The sequence below is a fragment of the Lycorma delicatula genome, chromosome 6 (genome assembly GCF_047948215.1).
Source record: "Lycorma delicatula isolate Av1 chromosome 6, ASM4794821v1, whole genome shotgun sequence".
Classification (NCBI taxonomy): Eukaryota; Metazoa; Arthropoda; class Insecta; order Hemiptera; family Fulgoridae; genus Lycorma; species Lycorma delicatula.
In genome coordinates, this window is record NC_134460.1 from 36,022,629 (window position 1) to 36,044,921 (window position 22,293).

Genomic DNA, 22,293 nt, shown 5'->3' on the forward strand with positions numbered 1-22,293 from the left:
TTTTGAAGATTCCTTACAGAATATTTAATACTTTTTTCTTTTTTTTTTGATGAGAAAATAAGGCCATGAAGTTAAAAGTAATTTTTATCATTGAGGAAGGGGTTAAATGTTTAGCTTTATGTGAAATATGAATAAAGTTAATGTTCTTTTTTTATCAGTCATTTGACATCAGCTTTGATGCACTTCTCCATTAAAGCAGTTTGTTAATGTAATAATAATAAACAGATTGGTATATAATAAAAGTTTATTTGCTATTTCCTACATCTCTTAGCCATCTTCATGGAGTCGAATAGTTGTCCTTTGTTGTAAATTTGGCCTCTATAGCATCTGTACTTCTTTAATTACAAAATGGCTAATCCTTTATATCTTAATATATGTAAAACTAAAATAACTTTTCCTTTTTTATTTTATTTTTTTTTTTTTTTAGAACATTTGTACATTTTTATAACTTTTTCATAACTAGTATTATTTCTTTATTTTTTCATTAGTAATAAGCTGATATTCCAATTAGTCAGCTTTCATCAAAGGTATGGGATGAAATTATAAAAGAATATTAGACCTCCTAATGAGAATCAAACACCACTGGAATAGCTGTAGTAAGAAGGCAGCATGATGACAATTGCACAAACTAACTTGCCAGTTTTGAATATTGAAATTAAATGTTTAATATTAATTAATTAGGATTTTTTACCTAACTTTACATAATTCATATTTCTTAAAATGTAATTTTTTTCCATAATTTATTATTCAAATATAATTGCAGTTTAAATCTATAAACTTGCTAAATTAGGCTTTTAGGCAGGTTGAATTTTCTTTCTTAAAATTCCAAAATATTCATTGTATCATAACCTGTGAGAAGTAAGTATTGTCTTGCTACAAGAACCTCTTGCTGGATCAGCATCTAAAGCATTTTATATAGAACAAAGAAAGGGTATTCAAATGCATTATGCTGTAGTTACTAGATTGGTTATAGCATTAATTGCTGTATTATGAAGTCTAAAATCCAACATATATAATGGCCCAAAACATAATTGAAGTGACTTTCCCAAGATTGACATCCTGAATTTTTTGATACTAAAGTATGGATGTTTATTTTCTATTCTGCAAATCAATCTTGTATCTCATGACAGTAATAGCCATTATTAAAGTGGAAAAGTTATTTCTTTTTTTTTTCATCATTGCCGTTGTAATGACTTGCCATTTGTGAGTCTTGCCATTGCCAAGACTCTTGCCCACTTTTCAGAATCCTACTAAATAAATATTCATGAACAATTTTCCAGATATTGCCATGTGAAAGATTTTATTTTTTATCAACATCTTCTAGTGTCATACAGTGATTACTGAACAAATCCTCATCAGCTGTTATTCATCATACTAACTCAGTTTTTATTAGTTTAACAATATTTATAGATGCTATTTAGACTCCATGTTTAAACCATAAACAGTCTAAAGTTCAAAATGAATTAATGCTGTTCCTTTTTGTTCAGTATGTAGTATAATAGCCGTTGTTAAACTATCTAGTCCAGAGAATTATAGAGGTTGAGCTTGACAATTGGTTGTTAATGTCTGTACTGAACACTCTGTCTCAACTACGTATCAGATTACAGATTATTTTGGTATTGATTTCATGATATAAATAAACAGTCACATTCAGTTAATTATGATGCTCTATGTTATATAACTTAAGTAAATATGTATCATAATACTTGAATTAAAACACTTTAGATCGCTCAATTTTACTAAATTCTTTTATAACTGAACTAGCTTTATTACTTGTAATGATGAATGTATAAATTTTGTTTCTTATTTCATTATTTATTTATATATATTTCAGGGTCTTTTTGCAATCGGATTCATTATTATGATTTTGGGAACTTATACTAATTTGTATGCTATTGAAGAAACAATTTCAAAATCAGATGGAGAAATACAAAAAATTATACCACCAGCTCTGAAATCACCATCAAATATAGTTCAACTACCCCCTGTAGAACCTGAAGTTAACAAAGGTGATTTTTTTTATAATACTAATAAATGTATTTAAAATAAAAATATACTTGAGTAAATATTAGATATAGAAAAATTACTAAAAATAAATATAGAAGCGAAAGAAAACATTAAAAAATGAGTACATAAAAACTACTACCGGTACCTATGAAGTACTAGAAAAGATTATTCTTACTTGTATATAAAAAAATTAGAAGAAAATTCTACAGAAACAGGTCACTTTAAAGAGTCAATATTGAATCTAAATGCGTAGTTTACTACTACCTGGACTATACAACATAAACTCTTACTTAAGTGGGCAACAACACCCTATTTCAATTCTCTTTAATAGGATAAGATAAATGTTTATTTCAACTTAATTTTTCATAGAAGTATTAAAACTATTAGTTTTAAATTAGATATTGATCCCTTAACAACATTTTTTTTTCTGTACCATCACTAGTAAAGTATATTTATTGTGAAGCTTTTTATTTAAAAGTTTAATTTCTTATTTATTTATTCGATGACCACTTTTTACTCAATGTTGGATAACAGATCTACTGGATTTTTTTAGTCTTGCATACTTATAATAAGATGTCTTGTCTTTTATTCTACTTTTAGAATTTTTTTGGTAAAAAAAAAATTGTAATTATTTTTCTTTGTAGATTAATTTATAGATGCTTGCTCTTTCTCTATAGATTTACAGTTCCAAAGAGCAGTTGCAGATTTTCTGGAAGTTACCTTACCACAGTGATGCTGAAGTTATGTTACGTTTCTGTGCTGTATCATGCTTCTGTAAACTTTTTTTGTTTTTTTAGTTCAGATTTCCTCTGAAAGGAGAAATATTACGTACAACAGCAGAGATAAAGGAAGAAAAAATGGAAACTCATTTTCAGAAATGAAAACTTCACTGTAAATTTAACGGAGATGTCAAACAACAAAAAGTTTAAGGACTAAAATTTGAAACAACTTTTGTAGGAAAGATTTTTTTTTTTAATTTTAACCTTATACATTTTTCCTGTATATTAAAGGTTATCCAGTTTTTTACTGTGTTTATAACTTAATTTTTTTAATATATTTTATGGGAAAATATTTACTGTTTATTTTTGAGTTGGCGATATGGTATGTGAACAACCCAACTATAGATAGAGTGTGGTTGCTTGTTAAATTTAGTTTATGAAGAAAATATTACTTTATAATTATTAATAGGCAGTAATTTAATTTTCCCTCTTTACCAGTAATATTTATATTATAATTTTAGCTATTAATTTTTTTAATAGTTTTTTCTCTTTATTTCAGTTGAACAAAATTTAATCAATGAAAAACTAATTGAAAGTCTACCAAATATTATAAAAGAAGTAAAAACTCAAATGCCACAAGAAGTTATTAAAGAAACTATTGTAGAAAGAATTGCAGATGAAGTAGACTCAAATAAAAGAAAAGAACCGCCTATACCTGTTGCACCAGGAGACAATATTGTTAAAGAGAGTAATGTACCGCAGCCTTCAGTTATAACAGAAATTAAAGAAAGTAAAATCGAAAAACCAGAAGAAAAAGAAATCCCAAAACCTGTTGAACTGAAAAAAGATGAAACAATTAGTAACGATGCTATTAAAAAAGAAGAAGATGAAATTAAGGAAGCGGGTGTTAGAAATATTGATGTTCAAAAGAAAAATGAAGAAATTCTAGAAAAATTATCAAAACATGAGGAAGAACAAAAGAAAATTATACAAGAGCAAAAAGCAGTTTTAGAAGAGCTTAAAAAACAGAAACTAGAACAGAGTAATTTGAATTTTATTAAGAATATAAATACTGGAAATGACATTAAAAAGGTAGATGATAAAAAATCAGTGAATGAGGAAAGTAATAATAAAATAAATTTGGATAATGAATTAACTAACAAAAAGATAACTGCTGAAAAATCAGCTGAACCTATTGAAAATAATAATGTAAAAAAAGTTATTGTAGAAAAGAATATGAATTCAGATAAAAATGATGCAGTTAAAAATGTAAAAGTTGAAAATTCTTTACCTGTACCAAAAGATAAGAATTTGACTCCTGTTATGGCAAAAAAGATGGCGAATGGTGTACCGCTTCCACTTGTTATTAAAGATGATGGTCCTGCTGAAAAGATAAAACCAATCGCTGAACTAAAAGATAATGAATCTAAAAACACTAACGATTTAAAAGATAATAAGCCTATGGTCAGGGATATACTAGGTAAGAATGAAAAATTCATTAAAGAAGAACGAGAGAAAAGAGATTTAGATTTTGTTGAAAAAATGGATGAAACAATAAAGTCACGTGATGAACAGCCGGTTGATAATGTTATTGATAAAACAAATATTCCTGCTGCTGATAAACATAATGAACATGTAATGGATGAAGGATTGTCATTGAATATAGCAGTAAAAGATACAGATGAAGAAAATGGGAAAAGTTTAGTAAAACTATTAATGGAAGAAAATAAAAATGATAAAGAAAATTGTCCAAAACCTGAAAAAGTTGAAGATGCAGTTGTTGATTTAAAAATTAATACTAATACAAGTATGGTAGATGAATTTGATAAGAAAATGCTGGTAGAGTCTAAATTAACAGACATCAACAGTAAAGATTTAGAAATTAATGAAGAAAAACAAAAACCTGTTACGGAACAGTCGCTTATTAAAACTCTATCATATTTGTCACAACCTGAAGTACCATTTAATACAGGTGATGTTAAAGTAGGAGATAATATTAGAAATTCATTGCAAGAAATAAAACCGATGTCAAGAGACCTTAAGTCAATTAAGAATACAGAAGATAATAGGAGACAACAAGAACGTATAACTGAAATTACATAAAAAATTAATCTTCTACAATTTTTTTTATTTATTTTAGAAGAAAAACCTTTTTTAAAACGTTAAAAAATTAAAAAATTACAGCTGTACAGTGGATCTCAAATTTAAATTTATCTTATAAATTTTATATTGATATCAAGTAAGTATCAGTTTTTAAAAATTTTATCTAATTTCAGCTGTTTATTCCTACTTGTTACCAAAGACTAATTACTAAACAAACTTGATTAAATTTTCATTTTCCATTAATTTTTGTAAATAAGGAAATATTGTTTGTAAATTAGTCAGGTGCTTTTTTTAATCATTATTTTATTTTTATTTTTTTTATTTATCCTCATTATATCTTATTAGTTATAAATATTGGTGTTATATTTTATTATAATTTTACATTTGTTTACTTTGGATTATATTTTCAGTGATAATTGATTAAGCGTCTGTATTTTTTTATGGCACAACTGTTTTGACAACGCTGTTGCAATTTGAACATTTTTTTATAATATCTGTAGGCATATTTGATATTTAATTTTTCTAATGATAAATTGATTATCTATGTTGTATATTGTATGCTATGTTCTATAATTTGGATTACATCAAGCTGATACATGTTAGTTTTTGTAAGTGGTAATAGTGTAAAATGTGCGTTGTTTCATAATTTACTCAAAAGAATGGTAAAATTATAATTTTATGTTTAAAGTTAAACATGAATAAGATTTGGACTGAATGAATTTAAAACTAAAAAAGACATTTACATATTTATAAAAATAAATGTTTCAATAAAAAAACTGAAATTAAATTATGATATATTAGATACAAATATCATTATATCTTTTCACTGCTTCTCATTCAATAATCTTTTCCCCCATTTTAAGATTGGTTCATGCATTAGCACCAGTATAAAAATCAGAGTTTATTCTAATCTATGATCTAAAAACACACTTAACATAATTAATTTTAAATGTTTGGCTGATGACAAGAACTCATTTCCAATATACTGCATAAGATGTTGGTGACTATTTTCATGACACATCAAAATTTGTTAAATTCCTTATTTAACATCACATATAAGGCAATTCTTTTAATTTCAATTTATGATGATAAATGCATACTATTCTCAACTCTCATAAATTTCATTGTATAATATTTTGTTTGCCCAAGGAAACAGTCAAAATGACCTTGCCGGAAAGATGTCACTGTTCTAAATCTCTTAAATATAGAACAGAAGTATTTTCAAGTTTTATCATTTTTCTTCTGGTTCAAAGTTAAATTCTATTATTTATTTATTGTTATCACATTGGCTGCCACGTGTTATTTTGCAAAAATCACCACCAGGACAATTTTTTTTGCCTATTTTATCTGTCTAATAAACATTTTCCTTTATAGATTTATAGCATAATTGATTTTATAACATAAATTTTCCAAAAAACCTTATATTTAAGATGACACAAATTTGGGTCATGTGGCCTGATAAAAATCTGGCAGCAAGATTCATTCCACAGAGCCTTCTGAGACTAATATGGGTCATTGTAGTACTGGTGATCCTATAATTTGGATCTGCACTTGAAAAACTGAACAAGATAATAAAAATATTATGGTAGTTATTGAAATAATAAATTTCACAAATAAATAAGAGTATGTATATTTATATTAGACAAATGCAAAAGACAAAACATAACACAATATTAGAGATAAAACATAATACTGTATCAGCAAATATAAAGAAACAACACATAATGCACTATCAGAAAATGTAATGCAAGAAAACGTTAATAAACTATCAGTAAAAATTTCTTAACTTTGACATTTCTTAAAAACAATTTAAAATCTACCATGTTTTGTAGTGTTTAGTGGCTAACTTATATCTACTTAACCTAACATTGATTTATTTACTTTAAAATGTGTAATATTTGAACAAATTTTAATGTATACAACTCACTATTTTTTTTTTTATTTGTGTTTGAAAAAAGCAACCCAAGCACATCTTGTCTTGACAAACATTGTGCTTGGTTTCACCATTTTGCTTTAAGAGAAGCCTGCTTTGGTCAATGAATTTGACAGGTTCTTGTAGCAATTATTTCATCACCCTTGTATTGCTTTTTCTAAGAATGTGATAATGTAGACGAAGGCTGTGGTTATTCTCTCAAAAATCTGTTATACTTAACTGTGTATTTCTAATACTTTTAAACACAGACGATGCAATCACCACTGTTGCATTAGCATCAATTCAAGAGCCACCATTCAGTACCATTTGATACTATATCTCAGGCAACGAGTGATATGCCCCATTTGATCTGGGAGATCAATAAATGATTTCCCATTATTATAGTCCTGAAGTTTGACTTTTTCTGTGGTTTGCATTTTACCATGTATTTTTTTTATTTTTTACAATATTTACCATGTTATCAACATGCTTTGTTGTCAGCATTAGCACATCCCTGTGCTAAATCCCTGTGACAACAATATTATTTTCATTTTTTTGTGCACTTATTCCACCTTTTTCTAATTTAGTCTCTGACATTGCTGGGGGATTTTACTTTATTTTTTTTATTTAAAGTACCAATAAGGTGGGTATCATTTTGCAGCAGTGTTTCTGCAAGCAATACAGTTGTGTACCAATTGTCAACAAATAAAGATCACCCTTTATTTACGTATGGCTCCACCAACTCCATAACAACTTTAGCAGAGACTTTTTTTTATGATTGCTATCCTTTCCAACATATACCTTATAGGCATCTGTATAGCAGCCTCAAATACAAAGTTTGAAAACTTTGATGCGATAATGATGAAATTTATTTTTGATATATATCAATTCTTGAAGTGATACAACCATTCTAAAATTGTCTGAATATCATATCAATTATTTTTTTTAATTTTAAGTAATCTATCCCCAACATATACCTCATTGTTATTGGCCCAATGAAAATTTGCCAACAACTCAAATCCCATCACATAAATTTTGGCAAACTGACATCAATTTCCCCAGAGCTCGCCAATAGTGTGAGATGGCAAAACATATATCCCTATTTACGTTGTCATCCCTAAAAAAGTTTCATTTCACTTATATTTGTATCAAACCACTTGCAGATTCTTGCACACGGTGATAACTGTAGAACATTTTTTTGGGCATTTGCATATCTGTTGGCCTCAACAACTAAGTGGTGAACAACATCACTGGTTACAAATAGCTCTAAAAAGTCATTAGGTACCCATTCTGCCATTTTGTCTAGTAGCTGTGGGTTTATACCAAAATCTTAACCATCTGGATTATAATGAATTTTTTTTAAATCTTCCAGTTTACCAACTGTTCCCCCATCTGTTGCTCGGGGTGTCACAACTGGTTTCGTTACTCGTTTTCTTTTCCTTTTCCTTTTTCCTTTATTCAAACTGTCAACAACTGCAGTTTCTTCTGTTACTTCAACAGTTTCAACTGTTACAGTGACTTCTGTAACATTATCAATTTCTTCCACCTGCATTATTACAAAAATTTCTGCTTCACTGACAGAAGCACGATTCTCAACATTCAATTTTTTTGCAGTAACGTTAATTACACCAGATTTATCACCTAAACTTGATTCACAATTATCAGTCTTACAGACTGTATCTCGGGGCATCACTATTGTAGTAACCAAACACTTCCTTGTCACCTGTAACGTTCATTCAGAATTTCTGTAAGTTCCTTCAAAGTTAGTTATTTAGTTGTTACTTTCATGTGTAACAAATAAATAAAAAAAAAAAAAAAACACCTAGTTTTATAAATAGATAACTAATATAAATAAATAATCATAGTAAACATATAACACAGTACTTGTCTCACCAAGAACACAGACCAATGAGGTTTTGAGAGAAATAAACAAATAGGTTATTCAGAGCCACTACCTCACTGATTTTCTGGTTTGTAGTTTATATTAAGTAATTTTGTAATAAAATCAAGACTGTTCTAATATAAACTATAAAAAATTCATAATTTCAACACTAAAATAAAGAAAATTCTTAAAAATGTTGTTTATATTTAAAATCGTATAATTAAAAAAAAAAACAAAAAAACGCTATCTAACTGCTAAGCATTCTTATTTCTCTGAGGCCACGGCTATCGATACTTGCCTTAAAAAGTATTATAAAACGATACAATATTGTACCATGTAGCCTAGAATAAGACTGTTTTCAAACTGCAATGACCCAGAGCTGGGTCCTTGGCCAGATGGACACTGCTGGAATGATCCATTATCGACTCATGTGGCAGCCATGTTAAACAGTCACATTTCATAACTTCATAAAATATCCTCTTCTCAATAATATTTTGAAATTTTTTTGCAACACTCAAGATATTGTTTGATTTCTGTTGTCAACATGCGTGTAGATTTATCATTCTAATTAGTATCTGTGAAAATGTTTTTAGATCTACAGCATGTTGATGATATGTTATTATTAGCTATTAGTGATTCAGTGTTGTGAAATTTCATAATTGTTGGTTGTTTCAGCTAATTGGTGATGCTTCAAAGTACTGAAATTCCTTTTTTTTTTATTTTCAGTATTATCTCTAAGATTTTACATTCAGCGTATTGTATATAATGAAGAATAGTGTAATTTTATTTTTCAGAGATTGTTTTTAAAATAATGCAAAATCTACATTTAATTGTTGAATATTTAAAGTCCTGTTGTTATCAGAGTCAGTATGTGACTAGGTTCTAATTCTAATATCCCTTTCTAGGTATTTCAATTTAGTATGATGTTCTTATTCATAAAAAGTATTATTTTCAATGTTTTTCTACCCCTGTATTTTCTATATATTTTCTTACTGACTCTTTTTTAGCCAAGTCATTATTCCTCATCCTCTTACATTTCAAAACTGTGACTTCCCTTTCGTTTTGTTAAACCAAGATATAACAGATGTATTTTAATAACTCTAAATATATTTATCATTCATTACCAGCAAGTAACTTACAGCTTATTGTTGCCTGTTGAGAGTATGTAAATACTGCAGTTTCTAGACTGAATCTAGCCAGTGGTACACTGTTATTGGAATCGGATAAGTATTATGTTTGCAGTTTTTCTGGATGAAAGACGTAAACAGTCTCATTGTTTGATCATAAATATCTGATTTGAGTTCTTGCATCTGTCTAAAAAAGTTAGAGTGGTATCTTACTATATGCTGAATATGACTTACACATATTACACAGCCCCGAGACCTGATTTCAGTCATTGTATATAACAGCCTAACTTAACAGCCTAACATTTGAAGGAGTCATTTTCCTGATTCTTTAAAGACCAGAATAGCAAAATGTTACATAATATTCAGAATATTTCTTTTAAACTTACGTAAACGTATTCATCCATTCTTAAGTCCGTAATTGTACAGATTGTCATATCTTTTATGTAATTTAAATAAATATCCGGTACTGTAATTTACACTTAAAAATTGTAATTTAACATAATTCATCTTCAACTTTTACTGAATATCTTATAATAAGAAACTACTTATGAAAATACAAATAATTTAGAAATCTTTCACCTGTATAAAAAGATGCCTTAGAATTTTCTATCTTTAATCATACAGTTATAGGTAAATGGGAATATATTAAAAAATCTTAAACTACCTCAAACATATCATTTAACCTAAATTTAACTGTGCACAGAGATTCTTATACATTTTGAGAAGATTATTATAAAATTGCAGAGCATCTGCAGTGATAAACTGTAATTTAAAACATTGATTGTACCAGAATTATTCATTTAAAATTCTAATTTTTCATATGTAGATTACCATTGTTATGTATTCTTTCCTCGTCTTTTTAGTATAGTTAAGAGAGTGAAGAGTGCCACATGAAAAAGTATCTGGTTCATAGAATCACATAAATACAGAATAATAAGCATTTTAAAATATAAAAAAATATGATGCAATATTACAGTATATGTTAAATTCAGTCCCTAGTTGCAACAATTTCTTAACTATGTATGTTTAATAATATTAATAATACTTTAATATACCTGGTGTAAAATAATGATTTCAGTGGTAATAACTTTATGTTGTCCTTCAGTTTCTTTATTGTACATGATTTATTTTATACTCTTTGCCTTTAAAATATTTGTAGAAAGTAAAAATTGATATTGAAAGATCAGAAGAATTTGTCAGTCTCAAATTTATGCTATATTGAAGAGTTTGTATGCTATTGAAAAAGTTCTACCTTCATTGAGTCAAGCAAAAGATTCTCAAAATAAAAAGCACTTATTCATTTAGACCTGTGTGTGTTAATGGTATTGTCTAAAAATATTAACACATATAGTACACATATCTCAAAGTATAATATTTCATACCAACCATAGCAAATAGGAGAAATGCTACCTTTAAGTGTATCCCTATGTAATCTTTATTAGTGTAGGTTATATAAATTTCCCTATGTACTTATATAGGGATATTCCTTATTGTACTTCACGTATAAAATCTGAATAGTATCTGATTAATGCCCATTAAATGGTTGCACAAGTTTGTGTAATTATATTATATTTTTTAATTGCTTTTATGTTTTACTTTAATTTTTATCTTTGTTTCTCCTATTTTTAGGCCAATTTTGTTGTTTCTATGTTACATTGAAACAATAAATATTATATGCACATACTTCCAAGCTTATCAAAAATTGTATTTCTTCTTTATTTTCAGTGAAATTTGATATTGTATAACAATTACTTTTTCATAGAAATCAAATCTCATTGTAGTTTCACCTTATAATCTCATTAAAATGTAACAATATGACTTTTTTTTGGCAAATATTTATTTTCTTATATTTACAAATTATAGGTAGATTTTAACCAGTTATTTACATCACAAAATAACAGCCACAGCCCACTATAAATTCACATTGATTTATATATTTTTTATGATATTTTTGTATAATATATCTAAAAATGCTTAATGGATGCACAATTTTTATTTATTTTTATTTTTTTTAAGTGTCTAGTATTTAAATCTATGCTAGTCTATGCAATTGATGCCTATCATTTATATAATACTGTAATACTAAAACCATTTGTCAATAGTGCTACTTAAATTGGGTGGTATATTATCAAACTATGTGAGAATTGCAGAAAATTATAAAACTTATAAGATTTCATTAATTTTTTTATTTTAAACCTAGCTTTGCATAATTTTTTTGCAGTTATTTTATTGTCATACTAATTAAATATTAATAAAAATGTATCCACAACTTAATGCGCATTTTATTCATATTTCTTTTAATTGTTAAATTTTTTATAAATATTATTTTAGAATGTAGATTTATTACAGCTTGTAAATTTATCATAGTTGAATTGAAATAATGTGTTTTATGTTTATTTATGTTAATTTTATGCTTATTGATTTTATTAATTTTTATTTATTATATATGGTATTTTTTGTTACTTCCATAATTATTTAGGTACCCCGCCTGTAAGCTCTCGAATCATATTTTATGAAGAGTACAAATAAGAAACATTTATCATAAGTACATTAATAAAAAAAAGGTATTTTCAATAACAAAAATTATATGAATTTAAATTCATCATTTACTGTTACTATACAAGGAAATGTGTGTATATATATATATCTTTCAATCCCTTGATGACTCTTCTTTTTGGTTAATGCTGTTTTTGGATGTAATTACTAACTTTTCAAAGAGCTTTCCTGTTTTCGAGTCTTGAATATATCACTTATATTGAACTTTACTAGCTGCAGTTTCCAGTTTCATTAGCTATTTTAATTATACTTAAAAAATTTTATCACTCTGAGTGAATAGAAATGGAAACCTGAAATTGTATTAAATATAAAAATAAAGAAATTAGCACATTCACTGCTTGCTTGAACTTCATTAGCGTATTAACCCTCTGTGCTGAATTATTTTTTTGTTTTTAACTTCCTTAATTATACTAGTTATCATCTTTTATATCTCTTGGAATATAGATATTTGAAAAACATGCCTTAGCATGTTTATGCTGGCAATTTATATTAACTAATTTTTTAATTAGATAAAAACAATTTATTTCTTTGTTTTATGAAAAAAGAAAGCTCTTAGTTTATAATTTTATCTATAAAAAGTCTGTGTTTAATTTACGTGCAATAAATCCTCAATTTATTCCATATATCAATAATTGGTTTATTAAATTGATTTATTTAATAAGTAAATTAATCATGAAACATAATTGTCTAATAAATATTAACTAAATTACAAATAATTTTTAAAATAAATCTATTTATTAATAATCTAGCCTCTTTCAGAATTTAAAATTCTATCAAAAAAAACCGGTTCAATGTAACTGTTTGAGAGAAATTGAGAGTCTGGCCTGGGGTAATGATTTGAAAAGAAATTAAAAAACACTTGAACTCAGTTATTAGTTAACGTAACAAGAGTACAAATGTAAACACGAAGAAAAATAATTTAATATATATGTTAGATAACATTATGAATTCAATAATAGCAATTACAAAAAAATATATATATACTTGAAAACAACTAAAGTCATTTTGAAACACCCAAAAAAAAATAAATCTTGAATTAAGTATGTTCTTTTTACTTATAATGAAAAAAAACTGAGTATGTGTCCATGGTTACATTACATTTCTTTTTTGTACATGAAAACAGACGAAAATGAATGTCTTCAAACGGTAACTAAATATCGTTGTTTAATATAAGTGAACATTTCATATTTTGTAACATTTATACTTGTAAAATATTCTTTTATAAGCAAAAATGGATAATTTAGTTGCTAACTTATGTACAAACTACCGAGAGGGTTGTGTAAAATCAGCTGCTTGGAATTCTTGTTTGTTTGGTTTCGTGGTAAATTTGTGAAAATGGCATCATCTTAGACAACATTGTGTATACGACCTTGACCAAAAACTGAACAGTAACTATAAAGGAAGTACACAGTAACAAAGTATAAAAGTTTCTGATGCGCTAACGAATGATATATACTGACCCCCATCAGTAGAGATAGAGTAGCCACTGCAGGTTGAATGTGTACGTAGACTGCACACCTGCAAGTGTTCAGCACTGAATATGTTAAAGTATTATTTGATTGTTATTTTTGCCACAGATTAAAGGTACATTTTAAAGTTTATCTAAACTGCCAATGGCTTTAATTGACTGTCTGAAAGATACCATTAGCTCTCATTAGTTTGTGATGGTGGGATGAGCAAATGGATGAAGGTTATGTGCATAAAACATAGTTCGACAGGTAGAACCTATTCTTTATACTCATATAAGCTAATATACCTAACTTTTTACAATATTAATTTTTTTTAGAAAAATTGTACAATGAATATATTAATAATTAAGGAATTTATTTTTGATGGTTTAATGTAATATTTTATTCATTTTTTTTTTTTTTAATATTTCCATGTTTAAAATTCTAGTTTATAAAGTTAAAAAATTTTTTTCAGATCTTTTTAGTGTATTTTATAACATATTTAATGTATATGAAGTATATAAAAATATGATGAGTAAAAAAATTAATTTAATTTCTAAAAATTACATAGTTTTATTTAAAATGATACTGTTTTTATTTATATTTAGTATGTTTTTCTAGTATTTTTTTTTTTATTTCCTCTAGAAATAATTAGATTAACATTTTCTTTTTTATTTAAAGACTATTTTTACTACATGAAAAAAAATATACATAATATTAAAAAAAATTCATTTTTTTAATAAAATTTATTAATATGATACATATCAGGGTGGTAATTTAAATCATAATTATCATTTTTTGTACTTTCCATCTAAATTATATTTTTGACATTAATAAAACTACAAAAAATATAAATCTGTCATTCTTGTGATATGTGATAAGATAATATGTAATTTGTAATGTTTGTATTTAAAAAGTGAATTATATTTTAACTGTAGTATGATAGTAGTTCATTGCGGATAGTTTAATTAGTATTTCAGGGTTATGCTAATTTTATGGGAAAAAATTTGACTGTTTTATTTTTATTATAATTTATATATTAATTCTAATAAAAATAAAACAGGAGAGTTTACTCATTTTTTAATGAACGTTACACAAATAATTGTACACCAAACTTTATTACTTAAGTTACTTTATTGCTTAATAGCTGTGGGAAAGAATGCCATTTGTGTTACTGAAAAAGATCACATCTGGAAGATGAAGTTCATCTTCCATAATGCAGTTTTCAAGTTGAGAGGTAAAGCTACCCCACACATGTTCCAATATATCCTGAGTGATTAGTTGCGCCTCTACAAATAGCTGTCTTCAGCTTGTCTAATGAATGGGGTTTGTCAACATAAACTCGTTCCTTTAAGTACCTCCAAAGAAAGAAGTCGCACTTACTGAGATCAAGGAGGCCAAGGCACATCTCCAAACCTGGAAATCAAATGACCCGGTAACAGTTTTCAAAGGATGTTTATGGAATGTCTGGCAGTGTGGGCTGTAGCCCCATCTTGTTGGAACCACATACCTTGTCCCAAGTTCAACATCTGCAGTCCTGGCAGAAAAAAGATGTTTGTTATGTGTGTGTGTATAACAATTATAATTCAGTGTTATCTATCACTAACCCTCTTTAAAAAAAAAAAATAGGGACTAATAATGTTACACTTGGATATCACACATCACAAAGTCACATGGGGTAAATGCATGGACTGAAATAAATGTAAAATAAATGGCATTTACAACAAAAATAATAAATTCTGGTGTTAAATTAACTGTATAATGTTAATTAAAAAATGAGTACACTTCCCCTACGTCATCTTTTAGTATTACTTCAGTTGTTTGGTGGTTATGAAGTAAAAATAAGATTATTCATTAGAAACTAGGCATAAGGAAAAAAAAGCAAATTTGTTTTTATTAATTTTTCATTCATGTTTGATTACTTCATACAAACATTTGCTTGAATACAAACACTTGCATAATAATTCATCATTTTTTTTTTATTAATTTTTCATTCATGTTAAAGTTTTAGTTTGATTACTTCATACAAACATTTGCTTGAATACAAACACTTGCATAATAATTCATCATTCAGTTGTTAGCTGATTTTTATAAAAATAAGTAGTAATTTGTTCATTTGTCACTTTTTTAAATAATGTTTATATTATGTTAGTTTGAATTTTTATTGATTTATTATATTATTTAATCCAGATAAGGGTGAGTTATTCTTTCCTTAAATTTTAATTTCTTTTTTCATTAAATGCTTAAACATGATTAATATAACGTATGCATTTAGGTTTTACACTTTTCAGTCTTATTGTGTTTGAAAAATAGCTCTTCCTTCTGAAAAGGTATCTGCCTTTTCATGTGTGCACAATTACTTCGCTGATTTATATCAGTAATTTCTTCTTTATCATTAAGCCGTTATTATCATGATGAAATGAATAAAATCACAGCATTTATTTTATGACCGGTATATATATATATATATATATATATATATATATACACAAAATTTAATTTTACAAAAAAAAATTAAAAATATACTTTATTATAGAGTATGTTCATTCAAAATGTTAAGATAAAGCTGATTAACAATTCATACATAAATAGAATACAGATATTACCAGGAAAAAGATTAAACATTGTATAATTAAAAATTTCTACAAAAACCATACACCAGTAAAGTTTGACATAAACAGAAAAGGCAGCTTTAGTTATTTAACTGAAATAAAATGAGTCATTAAAGAGCTAATTACTCAAATATTCTATATACTTTTGTTCAGTTGTTAGGACAGTCATTAGCTGTCAATGTATTTTAATCTATAAAGATGAATACACTATCAGTTAATAAATTTAAACATAATACACTTCACCAGTGCCGCTAGGCTTTTTATTACAATCTGTGATAACTGTGGTAAAGATCAAACCAGCTTCTGGGTCAATAATTTATTCATATACTCTTCAAATATTCAGAAAATATCAACTTTTGGAAGCATTCATGTATGTGTAGGTTTTTATTTTCATCGCTTGATCTACAAAGTTTTCACTTTATTCATAATCTAAATCTGTCTTCTTTCTTCTTAGTTTAATGTAATGTCTGCCTCCATTAACTACATAATATCTCTGAATATATAATTAGTTATTAACTAATAACTTGTTTTAATAGCTACTTTCTTTTCCTTTGAGAATTATTATTAGTTAAAGAGTTCTGAAAGGATTGATGTCGTCTGATTTACAATTTTTACTTGTATAATTTAACTTACAAAAATGTTTTCTTGTATAATTTATTTGTAGTCAATTGATATTCAATCGAATAATGTCACAAATTTTTTTTATTCTACTAATATTAATAGTATATATTTAATTGTTTTATTTTATTTTTGCCTATGGTTTGTTTTATTAATAATTTTTTTTTTTTTTTTGTATGATAAAATTTGTGTTATTAGTCATTTTTAATGAATTTTGTAAAGATAATTAGATAATAAGTAATCTAGTTGTATAAGTACAATTTCAATTAATTCAGGTATTTTTAATGTCCATTTTATATGTATAATTATTTTTTCATAAATTGAAATCTAAGAATGTCTTAATTTATTTATATATATATATATATAGTTTTTTTTTATTGTTTATTATTTTAACTAACTTCAAAATAGGATGTTCTACTTTAGACTAGTATATCTAGTCTAGTATTTAGATTAGTACATCAGTTCATTTATATATATATTAATTTATTTATATTTAATAGATCAACCCTAAGCACAGAACAATTGAAATTGTTCTGTGCTTGATCTATTAAATATAAATTAATTTGTATTGGTACAGAGGAGCATGGTTATTAAAAAAAATTGCTTTTTAAAAAAGAAGTGTGTATATATATATATATATATATATATATATATATATATATATATTTTATTTCTTTTTTCATTATTACTTGGGATTTATTGGGTCAATAATGAAATTTTAAAAAATGTTTGCATACTAATTTGAATATTTTCATCTTGCTGGATTTGAAGTTAGTTTTACTTTTATTAAATAATTGTTTATTTATATTAATGTTTAACAGTATTCATAGTAAATGAGTGATAAATATAAATAATGAAAAATAAAATATTTAATTTTAATTATCTGTTTTTATGTTTGTTATTGTGTCTGTCATAATTTTAATTGACTAGTTGAATTGATTTTGTTGTATTTTTCGTTAGTTAACTAAACTGATTTTTAGGAATTTTCTTAGGTTGATATCATCACATTCCTCTGAATAACCGGAGTAATGATTAACAATCGTACAAGCTTTGTGCACATTAAATGTTGCAATTCAAGATTAAATTTGAAATTTAAGACAAGTTTCTTTATATATATTGTTTTTTTAAAGATATTTTTTATAAAGTATTCTTAAGCTTCTGCTTTAGTTGGTGATAAGTAACAATTAATTTAAATTTGTAATGTATTGTTTATTTAACTAACAACTTGAAAATTGTAAAAAAAAAACATTCATGTAGAAGATTTTTTAAAAAATTGTACCATTGGTGGAAATCATTTTTTTTTAACAGCTTTGTTAAAAATTTGGACAATAAGGATTAATTCATTCATTAGTTTTAAGAATCAGTATATCTATTAGCAACAAGCAAAACATTTTCTGTTCGAATATCACCTACTTTAGCAGAATACGTTACGTAGTCGTATGTACCATAAGTTTTCATCAAGAACCACAATTTACAATTGCCAGTCATTAAAATTAAATTATCAAACTCAAAACACCCATCCTCTTGGCAATTCAATAAAAATCAATACTGATTGTTGACATTAGTCCTTTTTTTACAACAAACATGTTTTATGGAATGAAATATAAATATTAGTTTATTTTTATTAAGGGTTATTCTGTGCTATTCAGTTTTGCTTTATATTTTTAATATTTTCTGTCTAAATTTTGATTATACACTAAAATAATCGTATTTTTAAGTAGTATTTTATTTTATTACTAATAAAATTTTAAACTGGGGAAATAAAATTTATTTAAATTTTCATTTCATATTAACTAACTATATGAATTTATTTTGTACTGTATTGTTAGACCTCAAAAAAAATTTTTGTATTGTTATATTTTGGTCACAAGATGTTTTAAAACAAAATATTTTATATTTAAATAATATATTTTATTGGACCAATATGTGTATGTATAATTTTTATGAATTTAATATTGTGGTGTAATTTATTATGCATTAAGACTGAAATTAAATATTATTTTGACTAAAAACTAGTAATTTAAATTTAAATACCTTTTTCTGTTTATAAATGATTAAAAGCTATGCATTAATATGTTGAGGGGGAGTATACATATTGCACTTTCTTATAACAGAAAAGTTACATTAATGTATTGTTTTATTTCTGCAGGTAACACTAGTCTTTTAATTGTTCTGACACTGTTTAAGAGTAGCACTGATTGTTAGTGTTTGCCTTTCCATGTGAAAAGTAGATAGTGAGGCTCGCTATCAGATCAGTTATATTTTAACATTAACAGCATCTTGCTGTCTCTCCATTCTATTTTTGGGTTATTAATCACACATTTTGATCGAACAGTCCAGAGGTTTGAAGAGTTACAAACATTACACAAACAAGAGATTGAAATCAGGGACTGGAATTAAAATATCATTTCAGTTTCTGATTAAAATTTACTTGAAATTTAAAATGCTGTTCTGTATTGAGTAAACGAACATTTAATCTTGAGGTATTTTCCTGGTTTTTTTTTTTATTGAATGGAGGATGTATTAAATCATTCCCCATTCAATAAAAAAGCTTTTTAAAAATGCTTTTTTTATAAATCATAATTTTTTCATCTATAATTAATTATCTTCCTCAGGATGTATTTTAACAAAATCTTTCCTTGAATTCTACAAAATCTGCTTTAACATTTAAAAAAAATTCTTTATTATGGCCAGAAAGTTCTTTTTAGCCATTTTTTTCCTTTATTTAATTAAGTATTGGTATTCATTTACAGCAGAAATAGTTGAAAATGAAACATGTAGGTTTGGTGTAGTCTTAAACAATCATTAGGAGATGTGACATTTATGTTATTGGAAAATTTAGCTGCTAGAGATCATATTACAGGGTTGTTTTCTCTCATTCACATAATCAAGCCTGGTTACAAATTCTATCCTTTCCCATTATCCCATGAAATAATACCATTTTTTTACTATTCTTTCCAAGTAGCATCCACTTTCCTTTCTAATGAATCTGCACCCTGACCTGCCTGGTTTCAGGTTCTAATTTTCTTCTTTACTTCTGTCTATGATACCTAGCCAGGAAAGTTGAATGGAAGCTTTTAATATGTTGACCCTTTGAACACCCTTAAGAATCTCATAATTATTGATTTAACCCAAACTTCCTGCTTGAAGGGGTTGGTTAACCTTATACATTAATCCTCTTTCATTTAATGGACTGTTCATTCTGTACTAATTTTTTTTATACTGCATTTTATTACTTAGCTGCATTTCCATCTTCCATACTCTGAATACACTGTTCTCATATTCTGAATATCATAATAATTGACCTTACAATCTGATGCTTCCAAATCTTGCACATTAATGTCCTGTATGTTAAAGTTTAAATGTAAAGATAAGTACTAAAGGCTAAAATCATGTTTATCAGTTCCCATTGATCACTAAAGTTAAAGAAGCAGTTTCTGTGTATGCTTCACCAAACACAGTTCCTCAATATGTAATCTTTTTTTTCTACCCAGTTCTTTTCATCTATTTCTTCTTCCTGCTCTTTTAACTATGTAGTTTAAGCATTAATTTTCTTGTTTATTTATTACATGATTCTATGATGAATTATATTTAAGTGGCTTTGCTGAAGAAGCAATAAAAGTTGAGGACAGATATCCTTTAAATACTTTCGTGAGACATCAGTTTCAATTACAGTTCTACATATTTTGTGTGAAGAACATAAAATATAATAGTAATATATGTTTATAAATAACAAAAAAAACCATTTAAAAAACTGTTTCTTTCAAAGTTGTTTTATGTACAGTAGTATATAAATATATCCCTTTGTTGTAAGACTTTGGTATGAGATTGTAATTTTAATGTTAGATTTTATTTTTTGAAAATTTTATGTTTTGCAATTGAAAGAAAAAAAATGAGCATTAGTAATATAAATTATATTTGAAAATACTAAGACCTTAATTAAATGTATTATAACTTCTTTCTAAATTGATAAACTTTAAATAATAATTTTGTTGCGTATCCTGTAAGTTAAATAACATGTTTTTCTTTTTAATTTAGAAGTTAGTAATACTTTCTGTATTTGTAATGTAAATTTTTAATGCCACAGTGACCTTCTTGGTGGAACTTTGCCATATTTAATGCTAGCCAAGTGACTGGCAGTAGATTTCATGTTCTTTTTCTAGCTCACTGTTTTATTTCTTTTTTGGGGAAATTAGTTAACATATTAATTACCATTATATGATGATTATTATAGTTATCTTCTTGTATACACCATTTTCCTAGAGTTGTATTTTTTTATTCTCATTTGAAGAAATTGGGAGGGAGTCTGTAAATAAGAGATTTTTTCTCGTATCACTTAATTTTATAGTTACCTACTAATGTGCTATTCTTATCATTAAAAGTAGTAGTAATTTAACTATTTTTTACTGTTTCTAATTAGTTTTACTTTTGCCAGAATTTTTTTTTGTTTTATTAAAAATTATCGCCAACATTTAGAGATCATTTTGATGCTGGTGAGAAGAATTTCAGAAATTTATTCTTGGCATCTGTTATTCTTTTTGTTAAGTGTTTACCAAAAACTTACTGTAAATTGTCATACATATTTAAACACAAAGATTCGTAACAGACTCAAATCTCAGTCATAGATATATATGTAATTTCATGACCTTTTAAAGAGTTTTTGTATTTTCTTTTCTATAAAATGTTTTTCGAATTACACACATGAATGATTTATCATTAAAAGATGTGTACTTTTACACATTTTCTTTCTAATAAAATATTCAACTCCATATCCAAATTTTTACTGAATAATTGCAATTTTAATAACACTGAAGATATAATAAAACCTCAGAATAGCATCAGTATTTCAGCCAGAAAATATATTTGCTGTTTAAAAGTTTCAGCAGTTTAGAAGGGACCTTAGAAAAGCTTCTTAATAAATTTCTATTTAATAACAGTCTTTTATCTATACCATTCTCATTATTGCGTTGCACTTTTCAAACAAATAATTATATGATGAATTAGCTCACAGGAAAACAGGTCTGCAACATATGGTTGACGTTACTGATTTGCAGGAATTTATTTCTGACTGAGAATAAAAGTATGTGTATACCATATTTTTTATTTAAACAGTAGATTTATTTTAACGTAGAGTAAATTTATATGATAAACCCACCTCAACAGCTTATAGCAATTAAACACCGCAAAGTAACCAATATTCCAAGAAGAGTGAACCCTAGATGGCTGTTGCAGCACACTGACTGGAGTAGATTTAAGGAACTGATTTCTGTAGATGTCGGAGGTCTACATAGGACAGCCAAGAGGACACA

General features: G+C 26.3%; 2 protein-coding genes across 2 annotated transcripts in view; both read left to right on the forward strand.

The window, feature by feature from the left end:
• Positions 1 to 14,181, forward strand: part of LOC142326840 (putative sodium-coupled neutral amino acid transporter 10) — a 119,565-nt gene extending 105,384 nt beyond the window's left edge. The window contains exons 11-12 of the mRNA XM_075369571.1: positions 1,835 to 2,009; positions 3,286 to 14,181. Of these exons, the coding sequence (XP_075225686.1) occupies positions 1,835 to 2,009; positions 3,286 to 4,829 (1,719 nt within the window). The 3' untranslated portion in view covers positions 4,830 to 14,181. The remainder of the gene's footprint in view (positions 1 to 1,834; positions 2,010 to 3,285) is intronic.
• A 360-nt stretch (positions 14,182 to 14,541) lies between these two features.
• LOC142326841 (serine/threonine-protein kinase meng-po) overlaps positions 14,542 to 22,293 on the forward strand; it is a 72,068-nt gene continuing 64,316 nt past the window's right edge. The window contains exon 1 of the mRNA XM_075369575.1: positions 14,542 to 15,950. The gene's annotated coding sequence lies outside the window, so the exon portion shown is untranslated. The remainder of the gene's footprint in view (positions 15,951 to 22,293) is intronic.